The following is a 12,048-nucleotide window of genomic DNA, read 5'->3' on the forward strand; positions in this document are numbered from 1 at the left end:
AAAAAAAAATAAAAAAACAGAAATGCCTCAAAATGTAAGAATTTTAAAGCTTTAAAGCTTTTTTAAAAATTGTAGAATTTTTTTTTATGAAAATGTTTTGAAAAGATTTAACTTCAATATGTTATATTTCTTCATGAAATTAGAGCATTTAAAGAACTTGTTATTTTTCAGCAACATCGTAATTTCACATCATGTGGGTCAAAGCTGAACATGTTTGATTATAAAAGTATGTTTCTCATGAAATTATAGCATTTTGAAACCTTTTTTGTTAGAAAAAAATTGGGGGAATTTTTTTGTCATTTTAATTTTGCATGTCACGTTGGTTAAATGATAAAAATTACATTTTCAAAAATAATTCTGCAGGTTGCTCATTAAATTAGAGTATTTTGATAAATGTTTTGATAAAAAGAATTTGGAATTTTTTCTCAAAATCATAATTTTTCCTTTCACTTTCTGAGATAGTGAAAAGTTTTGTTACAAAATTAAAAATTTTATCTTTTTGTAAGTTTTTCATCAAATTAGAGCATTTTGAAAAATGTTTAGAAAAAATGTTTTTTGAATGTTTTTATACAATCTTAATTTTGCATGACATTTTTGTTTAGATTAAGAAAAATGATGTGCGTGTGCGTGCGTGAGTCTGTGTGCGTGTGCATGTTCCTGTACTGTATGACTTGTGCCAACCTTTTCCTCATAAATATTGATGAAAGATGGTGAAAATCATTGCAAAGACAATCGGTGTGTACAAAAATGCGAAGGACAACTTAGGGTTAAAATGCTTTTGTTGCCCAATTTTCATTTTTATATCAGGTTGATATTTAAGGTGAGTAAACTGTCATCACCACTGCACACAACCAAATGTGACCTCTGTTTTTAACACACCACCAAAGTGAACAGCTTTAAGAACCAGGGAGCAGTGTGTGGGGACGGTGCCTTGCTCAGAGGACCTCAGTGGTAACTTGGCAAACCTTCCAGACCCAAGTCTGCTGATTTGATTTATGATTGAAAATCATACATCAAAAAACAAAAATAAATTAAAGAAAAAATTAAAATAATTAAAGAAAAGGTGACAAGAACAAAAATGAGCCAAAAAATGGTTAAAAGGGAATAAATGAAGAAGAACGAAAAGGAGTAAATGAAGGCAACTGCAAAAAAAGTAACAAAACACAAAGAGTTGGGGGATTGGGGGGAGAGGAGTAAAATTAAGAAATCTGACTGCAGTTATGACATATTAAATTAAAATTTAAAAAACTAAAAAAAAAACTACAGTGTTTAATTTCCTTGGTGCATTTTACATTGTTGTACAGGTTGTTAATACACATTGAGCCTATATAGGTTTATATATAATTACTGAAAATCTGTGTCCCAGAATGCAACTGGGTATGATACGTTGTGAAGACACTTTCATTTTGGTTTAAAATGTATAACTTTATCGGGTATCTCAAATATCTGCTATAAATCTCTCAGCTACTTGGGTTTTTATAAAGGTATAATTATTTGTTTTTAAATAAAGAAAGTCACTATAAAAACGTGGTCAGTCTCCAACACCAGCTTAAAATAAACTCCTTCAGCTCAGCGTTGGTGAAGTTGAGTTATTGTAAATTTAAGAAGCTTTTTTTAAGAACTTGAAACATTACCAACACAACTTCATGCGGTTGGAAGTGACGTCACTAATGACTTCGGGGCTTTACTTTACTGTGGAACAGAAGAACAGGCCTTTACTGTCTGTTTGTTTCAGTGTTGGTATTTTAACGACAGTCATTTGATTAATATTAATGTCGTTGCACTTCTTTCATATTTTAGGTCCGAGTAACGTTTTCTCTCTCTGACGTACGACGAGTGTGTTGGCGGGACTTCAACAGGAACACGTGACACTGGAATGTCGTCACTATTTAATGTTTAAATGTCATTTCAACTATTAAATGTAATCTTTGCCTTTTTTACAAGATACTGTGCAAAAACGTCTCGTCTTTACATTTTCCTTTCCCAGCTACACTTGAACGCACCACGGCTACTTCAAGTATTGGAATATGAATCATTTAACAAATAAAACGGATTTTTTTAAAAGCCTATAAGTACAATAAATTAAAATGAATAAAACTGTAAGACAAATGCGTATCATACGTGGTAAATAATTATGTTTTCTAAATGTATGGTCTTTTAATGATTAGCTAAAACCCATTTAATAAAATATGATATCTTGCTGACCAGTATCAACGCTAGTTGTTCCTTTAAATCTGTTGAACTTTTTCAAAAAAAATTTATTATCTTTTTCTTCAAAATCCAAAATCAGAACATTATGAACTATTTGTCGGCAGCAGCTCTGATACGTCAGCCCCTCGCGGTTAGATCTTTCTCTTGTGATTAACCAATCATCATCAATCAATAATTATTAATATGTCATCATTATAGGTATTTTTGGCCATCAAAGACATGGAGACATTTTCACATCTTTTAATTCCACACATTAAAACATCTTCACTTTGTTTCTTTACGTCTTTGACAAAACATAAATAAATCACCGGCCTCACTTTTGTCCAGAGAAATATATTTCCTTTAAATTTCACAGACGGACATGACGTCACCTCTTGACTTTTGGTCCCATGATGATTTTATTTACAAAATCTTTTTAATTTTCGTCTCATCGTCACAGTTTTTTGTTTTATGTTTTTTTTATGTCATCCTCTCAGGATGAAAAAGTCAACTTTAATCCTGACTCAGTTCCAAGGATTAAAGTGAAAATCCGCACAGAACAGAAAAGTCCGACACGTAATTCAAGGTGCGATGACCAGACCTGTCAAAACCCACTAATGAAATTAAAGATTAATTTTGCCACGTCACTGCCTCACGTGACACCGTCAGTCTGTGAAATGAGCTCAGTTTTTTGTTGTTTTTTTTTTCATATGTTTTTTCTTTGTAGCTTTTCTTCTTGTCGGAATTTGACAATAAAAAGTTTAAATCAGTGCAAATCAAAGAGTTAAATAAAAATCAGAGCAAACGTTAGAATCGTTGCTTTGATGAAATAATAAATTTAAGGTCACGTGACTGAGCGACTGTCGCACTTGATTCAGCCTCAGTTTTGAACCGTGGGGAATCGAACGTCTGACCTTTCCAAAAGTGAAAGCCTTCAGGTGGCTCGCTGTCCCTCTTCTATGGTCTGTTCTGCTCCATCTGTTGGTGCTGACTCCTGATGGCAAAGCGGCTCACGTGAACCGGAATCGGTACCACGATCTTTGGGTTCCGTGACGGTTCCCCAGACTTGTTGTTGACGTTTCCGGCCTTGACTCGTTTCCACTTGGCTCGGCGGTTCTGGAACCAGATCTTGACCTGCACCTCGCTGAGTTTGAGCGCGTGCGCGATCTGTGAACGCTCGGTGAGTGACAGGTACTTTTTACAGTGGAACTCCTTCTCCAACTCCAGCAGCTGCTCGCTGGTGAAGGCCGTCCTCCGCCTACGGTTCTTTCCTCCTCCTGCTCCCCCTGTGCTGCCGGCCGAACCTTCTCCTCCGGCACCGGAGCTGTGCATGTGGCCAGCCTCCTCCGGCCCTCCTTCTGCTCCTCCTACATCTGCATCCTCCCTGTGGCCGGAGGAGGCGGCGTGGTCCGAGTCGGAGCTGTAGTCCAAATCCGAGTCCAGCGAAAAAGACTCGGCTTCTCTGCGAGCTGCGAGGTTCTCGTCCTCTCTGGAACCGTCTCTCCTCAGCCTGACTGTGCAGACGTCACACACAACACGCAGGTCAAATAATCGACTAATTAACGAACAATTTTATCAGTGAGAGCCGCAGCAATATGTAGGTTTCAACAATTCAATCATGTAAATATTTTTAAATAAATTCTGACATTTTGCATCATTTAAAATATTTATTGCGCTTTTTGTCGAAATCAATAAAAATACATTATTATAAATAATAACTATATTAAAATGATACTCAATATTTAAATAAACAGTTGTTTTTGAGGTAAAATGTTAATATCCTAATTAAAACCCTTCGTTTTTGTAATGCTGTGTAAAACCGTTTACATTAATAAATACAAACCAGTAGAAAAAGAAAATAAATTATAAAAATTATTTACAGATTTAGTGAGAACTGGAAAAAAAACACATGAACCACTTTACAGATTTAGTGAGAACTGGAAAAACACATGAACCATGTTTGTTTTGACAGGTCGGTAAATTAAAACCCTTCACGTGCGCGTTCAGCCCTTTTGAAGTCAACAAGGACGCGCATTCTCTCTGTTACCTTCGTAATTTCAAAGCAATTATTTATTTTTTTAACATATTATAGTAATTGATCAAAATGTCAAGAAAACGAATCAATTATTGAAATAAATGTTAATCATTAGAATAAAAAACTGATAATAAAGATTTAATTATTTAGAAATAAATAAATCATATCTCCCTCTTTTATTAAATAATAAGGGTAAAATAATTTCATTAAAATCCGTTTTAATGCATGGGTTATAACACTTTTTAATAGTTTTAAAAACAGCCATTTTGATTAGAAATAAACTGACAGCAGTTTTGATTTTTGCGTCATTTTTGAAATAGAAAAGACCTTGAAGGCCTCGCGGTGCGTTTACGTGACTGAGCAACTTTAAAACATTTTGTCTACAAAACAGCTGTGACTGAACTCTTTTGAATAATTAAATACATCGTTAATCAAATCATTATATATATATATTTTCTGTTATTGTTATTTTGAAATGATTTGATTAATTGTTTTTCCCGCCCTCTCTCAGGTCCCGGATCTAAGTCTGGATCAGTTTTCCGGGTCCAGCTGGATCAGGACTGTCCGCTTACCTGAGTCCACATCCTGGAAACTCTTTCCGTTCTCCGTCTCTTGTGTTTTGTCCAACACCAGCTTCCTGTGCGCCTCCTGGTCCTGGCTCTGGTTGATGGTCTGGTTCTGGTTTTGGTTCTGGTTCTGGTTCTGGGGGTGGAGGTGGTGGTGGTGGTGATGGGAGCCGGAGAACCCGGCCATCAGCGCCAGTCCGTGCGTGATTCCCTGCGCCAGGCTGGAGCAGAAGCCGCTCTGCAGAGTCGGAAGGTGCGGATGGTGGGAATGGAGAGGAGGTGCTGCAGGAGCAGGAGCGGGAGGTGGCGGAGGAGGAGGCTGGAGGAGCACGGAGCGGTAGGGCATGAACATGGCCGGGTAGCCCGGGTAGAGGAAGTGACCCGGGCTGCAGGACTGCGGAGCTCCGCCGATCAGGGAGTCGATGCTAAAGGCGCTGCGCTGCATCACCAGGAAAGAGGAGGAGGCGGAGGAGGAGGTGCTCATAGAGAGGAAGAAAAGAGGAGTCTTGGAAGGAGAAAGAGGAGGCTGCAACTCAGAGAGGAGCAGATACCGCAGCAGGAGCACAGCCGCGGTGTGAGCGCCTCAGTTTAAACCAATAATCCCATCAAAAATGTTAATTCCAGCAGATTAGGAGAAGAAAAAAGTCAATAGATAAAAATAGGTTTTAAAAAAGTTAATCACTTCTCTTCCTCTTCGTGTTGGGTGATAACGCAGCAGCAGCAGCAGCAGCAGCACTAACATCAGCAGCAGCTCCGTTCGCGGCTTCTCGGCTTTAACTTCCAGGAATGAGCGACCGAGACTCTCTCAGTCTGTGCGCGTGCACGTGGAAATACCTCCTGCTCTGTGCGCGTCCGCAGGGCTTTGGCCTTTAAATTGCGCTCCCTTCACTTTAATTGCTCTGCCTCCTCTGAGCAAAGCCACGCCCCATTTCAGAAGGCTCTGAGATACTATTGGTCGGGTATTTGTGACGTCATGTGTCTGGTCTAAATTCTGAAAACCTTTTTCATAAACTTCAGCAGAAAGGATCTAGAAATAAATTTAAATTAATCTGAATAATAAATAAACAGCATGTCCTGTTACAGGTCCAAATAAAACTGATTTGTCAAGATCAATATGATCAAGTTTTGACTTTGAAGGCAACAATAAAAGTATTTAAAGCTAAAGATTAGATAAGTTACAAAAATGTACTTTGGTGTTAGATTAAATCCGACCGGATGAATTATTGGCCAACAATTGCTAAAAGTTAACCATCGTTAACAGAGAATAAAAAATGTTAGCTAAACGCTGTGCAGACATTTTCCAGCTGAAGCTAAGTGCTGGTCATTTAAGTGCGATATTTAACATTTAATTTGACAAACATGTCAAACTTGACCATGAATACTCTTAGATACAGTCCCTCAAAAGAATGTCAAACTCCTGGCTAAAAATGAGCAATTATTAACCAAAATACAGTCTAAAAATGATGAAACAAAGCAAAAGTAGCCTTGTTAGCATAATAATTATTCACAGTCGTAAAACATAATTTTAAAAAAATTAAGTACAAAGTCAGGTGAGAATATGGCTAATTTGAAGACCAGTAATATTTAAAGAGAAACCAAAATATTTAAGATAAATATTTAAAAAGAGAAGGCTAAAATTAAAGACATAATTAACTTTTGGCTGAAAATGAAGGCTATGTTTTATATAATTTGGTTGGTCAGAAATATAGCAGTTAACTTTAAGTTTGCCACTAACAGCCATAAATACAGAATAAAATAGTCTTTATTGTCATTATAACACGGGGGTACAACGAAATTGAGGATGTGTTTGCCAATAGTGCTAAGAGCTCGACAAGATATTGATTAATGAACACGTCAGCTGGACACCAGGTCATTAGCATGGAGTGCTACAGCTGAAACCTGTCCAGTATTTTCTAAATGATCGTCCACTAATGGGATCAAAGCAGTGGAGGAGAAAAATGAGGAGCAGCTCCTTCTCTGACGATGACTACACCAACAGGACCAACCTTGAACTGCTCTACTGTGGGATCTACTGTCACTCATTTAAGCCTAACGTAACAAAATATCATTAAAACAGAATTTAATTTTACACATGTTTATATAAAGTGTATAATACAAACATGTTAAGAATTTATTATTAGCATACTCTACCTTAGCTTACCTATCCTTACTTACTTTAGGTTCTTACTGACAGATGTCAAATATTTTAAGATTCTTTAAGAGAGAGAGAGGGAGAAAGAGAGAGAAAGAGAGAGAGAGAGAGAGAGGGAGAAAGAGAGAGAGAGAGAGAGAGAGTCAGTGCTGGAATGAGAGAAATGACACCAACAGCTGCTGTTGAAGCTGCTGAGGTGACGAAGGTCTGAAAACAGGCCGGCTGAGTGGAGGTTCCAGCTGTGAGGAGCTGTAATCACTGTTATTAGAACTCGGGCCAACAGCTATTAACACGTGAAGACTCAGCCTGACCTCTGACCTCTGAACCCAAACCATAAAACCGAAACCTTAGTCCGGGACAGAAAGTGACATCTGCAGTTTTTTGGGCCGGCTCTGACTCATCGGTGAAACCCAGTTGTTTTCCTTTCACTTCCACTATTTCACCTGTACATTACAGTTGTGACTTCTACATCTGCTGACTTCATCATCACTGATGACATCATCAGCAGGAGCCGCTCAGATTTTGCCCTCGCTCATCCCCCTGATGACATCATCACCAGAGTTTTGGTGTCAGGTGAAGTTCAGAACAAATTCCAATGTGAGAAATGGAACAGATTTTTAATTTCTGACTCTGGTATTAGACCCTTATGTGATGAAGATGGTTCCTTCAGTCAAGACAAAAGATTTCAAGAGTGGCCAAGACTGTAGCTTCAGGAAACGTTAGCCCAGTGTTAAAATAGCTAAGGCTTGGCCAAATATATTAGCCTGAAACTATCTTATAGCAAAGTATGAAAAAGTGAAACAGCAATTCTCTAAAACACAAAAAATATTATCTAGCCTTTAAATAATCATCGATTCGCCTTCTGAATAAAAGCCAAACTAGGCCAACATTTATTAGACTAAAAATAAATAAAAATAAAATGATAAGAATATGCCTAACACTAATCAGATTTTCACCTTGAAAGAGAACAAACAAATATTTACAACAACAACAGTGAAGTTGGACAACGCTGTGTGTGGTGAAGGTGTCTTTAACACTTGCCATAGATGATTGGAGCGCTGGTCTGGTCTGGTCTGGTCTGGTCTGGTCTGAGCAGCTGCTAATGTTGCTAATCCACCCCCTCACAGCACAACTAGCAGCAGGTAGGACAGCTGCAGGTTTTTACTACGAATGGAGTGATGACAGGAGAAAAAAATATCAGTTAAACCTGCAACATGGAACTTTGAAGACGTCAGCATCTCTATTGTTAGCCCTGTGTCAAACATTTGGCCTCAATATCAAATCTGGACTGAGACAAAGCAGCGAACACAGAGAACATCTGTGATTTTTAGCTCTTTTGACTAACTTCAAGTGGAGATACTTTTGTGTCTAACACTTAACTAATCTGACATTTTTAGTCAAGTCAGTTTTTGCTATGCTTATTTTAAATACATACATATTTATGTTATGTTTTCCACAGTGTTTACAAGATCTATAATGATATCAACATACAACAAATACAATTTAAATAAAAAGTGATGTTTATGGTGACACAGAGAAGGAGAGCACCTACCTTTGTTTTCAACCAGCGGGCGTCACAACAGCAAAGTCCACACAGTGACTTGGTCCAGTACTAACCCCTGGTGTCAGTCCTGTGGTGGTAGCTCACAGACACAGCACCTGCTGATCCACTGCTGCCTCCATGAATACATTAAAATGGGTTATTTTGTGACTTCGCTATTGAAAAAAAACAAAAAAAAAAACCCCACAGGAGGCAGCAGTGGATCAACCCCTGGCTCCATGTGTCTTTTTAATGGACGGTTTGTTGCATCAGAGAACATTATTCAGAACTCAGAGGTCAAAGGTAAAGTAATCCTGGGAGGAGAAGGGATCGTAGTTGTTGGTTTGATATTGTGTGTGTGTGTGTGTGTGTGTGTGAGACCTGAGTGACAGAGAGGAGGGGCCACATGATGGCCATGGTTTGCAAGGTCACACTGGGGATTGGTTGTGTAACAGAAGCGGGGTCAGTAGGTGGGGTCAAGGTCAGGCGTGATGAATGATTCAGCCTCACAAGCGGCTTTGACAACATTGTTCACAACATTTTCATTAGATAATTACAACATTTTCAACATAATTTAACCTCTTTACACTGTAATATTTAAAAAAAGTATTTTTTTAAAAGCATTCTTTCACAAGAAGCTAATAAATATCTGAAAAATGTAAATATGTAGCAAACATGTGTAAGTCAGAACTGAACACATTCAAATGACTGAATATGATGTCTGTGTTATTCTTCTCTAGACAAAAGACTGCGCCATCTACAGGTGGGAGCCACACACTTGCAACATTTGTTGAGTTTGTGTAGTTGGCTGAGGAGAATGTGGAAAAATGATCTTACCCACTGGTGTGGTGTGTGTGTGTGGAAATGCTCCACGAGTCTTATGGTTAAGGACGCCCTCTGCTGGACGCAGATGACACTTGTTCCTTCCAACCCCATTGTCAGAGACACACAAAGAACACAGAGACTGAAGATGTCCTTCTAATTATTATTATTATTATCATCATGTCCAGCGATGACAATCACACACATTAGTCATAGAACAGGGTTTTTCAATGCCCTTTAACACCACCTATAGGCCTAGAAGGAAAAGTGCTCAATGATGCCAATCGATCAATACCATAATAATTACCCAAAAATGTAGAGTCTGGACAAGACGTCATCTTTTTTACTGCTTATTTATTCCATCAAGTTCATTAGAAAACGTTGACCTTTTTGGCTCTGACCAATGGAAAAACACATCATACAATAATATGACAAAATATGAGCTCTGGCCACGTGACATACATATTCGCAACATGCAATATTCAACACCTTCAACTGAATTATGTACACGTATATGTTTTTTTTAATCAACATTATTTTTTCTTTAAACCATTTTAATTATCACTGTATATCAAAAATAGTCTTTTGATCCATAGAGTCAAGGAAAAAGAAACATCAGCTGTGCAACATATTACAAGTGCAAAAAAGTGCCACTAGACAAATGCATGCATTTGTATAACACACTGTTAGGAACGAGATATTAAATAATGACAGATTAAACAAAACAATATTTGAAAAAAAAAAAGGTTTCAATCGTATAAGGAGTAAATCATTCAAAGTGGAATAATCTCAGGTGTTTTTTTTTCCATAAAACTAAAGAAAAAAGAACAAAAAAAATGTAATCTGACAAGAACTGGACATCTGTCGTCTGCAGGCCGTTGTTTTAAAGTAAGAGTTATCAAAGCATCGCATTAGTCATGTGTGGCTCAAAAAGAAAAAAAAAATCAATCAAAGTGGAATGTTGTACTTCACTCAGTTTACTAAACACACTCAATAACCAAACATATGAGGTTTAACTCATGCCTTAAACAACAACAACAACAACAACAACAACAACAACAACAACAACTACACTGAATGAAAATATCTCTGTTGCTGCGGAGAAGAACAAAGTCATGTGCACGTCTGTGGAATGTTGCTGCTGCTGCTGACATTAACTCAGCAGTGGCTACGGTGGAGTCAATAAATGATCCAGGAGACAACAAAAAATACACAGATACAAGAGTGCATTAATGTCCATGTCATACAAACACAACAACAACAACAGTCAGTGTGTGTCAGTGTGTGTCAGTGTGTGTGTGTATTACGGTCTCCTTTTCAAACAGATCAACATTTATTCTTATTCTTATTATTTAGTTACTTTTTTCTATTCTTTTTCTTACCTACAGTCTTTACAGCGGTGGTTGCTGTTCTGTCAAACGTTAATTTCTGAGATTTTCTGCTCTTCAAGATAAAAGTTAACGAAGATCAAAAATGAACACACACCAAATGAACACAACAACTACACCAAACTAAAAACAAAAGAAAGGAAAAGCTAGAATTTGTATTTACAGTATGTACAAATGAAAATGCACCACAGTATCTCCACCAAGAAAACACCACACAACAGGCTGCGCCGCCTCCAGACCTCATCCCTCAGAGTCCACAAAGGACAGACACAAACCAGTGTCCTGTACATGTTTTCACAATGTCTGTCAATAAAAAAAGTTCTCCTTCAATCCTCACACAGAACCCCAGCCTCTTTACACACATTTGCTCCTTTGACTCCCACTGAAGGAGTGCTGATTTACTTCCTTTATCCAATCAGTGACTGAATCTATCAGTGTCGCCCAAGAGACGTCAACTGAAGCTGAGCACCAACCATTTAATTTAATACCGTAATTACCACTTATAGTTTCAGTAATAACCTGTACAGATTCAATGTGAGAGTAAAAATGTCAACTCAGTGGACTTGAAGTCCAGAAAGGTCTCATAAAGACCAACATCATCGAGGTGACCCAACAACGTACGGATCATCTCAGACTCACAGGTGGACATAGAGGTTGACAATGTCAGGCTCATATTTGCAGAAACATCAACAGGTTGGTCTGTGGTTGACTGACCCTCTGACCAACAGCTTCTCTGACCTCTCCTCCCCCCCCGACACCCCCTCAACTAGCCTCCCTCAGGGCCTTGTCCTTTCAGCTCTGCTGTATCATCCTACAATGACCACCACAGCTCCACTCACTCAGACTGTCATCTGGTGAATACAGAGACCAGACAATTCTCCGACACAACCCTGACCAAAAACATGGGTGTAGACTGTCTACAGTGAGAAGCTGGTGTTTTCTCCTGATCTCTTGTCTCCTGTCGTCTGTTCTATGCCCATGTCTACTTTCCTAGGGATCATTTCCGGCTGTCAAGTGACCTTTGATCCCAGAGCCACTCAACTCCTACCAACCTACAGACTACTACTTAGCCTGGATAATGGTAATGTTTTAACACTTGACCAGTAGAGGTCAGTAAGGAGTTGCACAGTATGCGGTACTGACAAAGACAGCATTAGAGGATGAAGACAGGACATGTCTCCAGAGAGCAGCCACCACCTGGTTGTTATTATTATATTTATTATAATTATATTATATTTATTTTAATGACAACTTATCATTAAAAAAAAAATCAGCCTTTTTAGAAGATGTTTTTTTTTTGTGCTTAGTTTTACAGCAGGACTGTCAAGTCCCGGCACTGACATTTGTGTCAGTGT

General features: G+C 38.2%; 1 protein-coding gene across 1 annotated transcript; it reads right to left on the reverse strand.

Annotated features, from left to right (window-relative positions):
* Positions 1 to 2,190: 2,190 nt before the first annotated feature.
* gbx2 (gastrulation brain homeobox 2) lies at positions 2,191 to 6,202 on the reverse strand. Its single transcript, XM_017038402.2, has 2 exons — positions 4,798 to 6,202; positions 2,191 to 3,704 (listed from the first exon to the last, which is right to left on the reverse strand). Exons 1-2 carry the CDS (start codon positions 5,273 to 5,275, stop codon positions 3,148 to 3,150), a joined length of 1,035 nt encoding a protein of 344 aa, XP_016893891.1. The 5' UTR covers positions 5,276 to 6,202; the 3' UTR covers positions 2,191 to 3,147.
* Between the last annotated feature and the right edge of the window lie 5,846 nt (positions 6,203 to 12,048).

The sequence above is a fragment of the Cynoglossus semilaevis genome, chromosome 14 (genome assembly GCF_000523025.1).
Source record: "Cynoglossus semilaevis isolate Cse_v1.0 chromosome 14, Cse_v1.0, whole genome shotgun sequence".
In the NCBI taxonomy this organism is placed as follows: Eukaryota; Metazoa; Chordata; class Actinopteri; order Pleuronectiformes; family Cynoglossidae; genus Cynoglossus; species Cynoglossus semilaevis.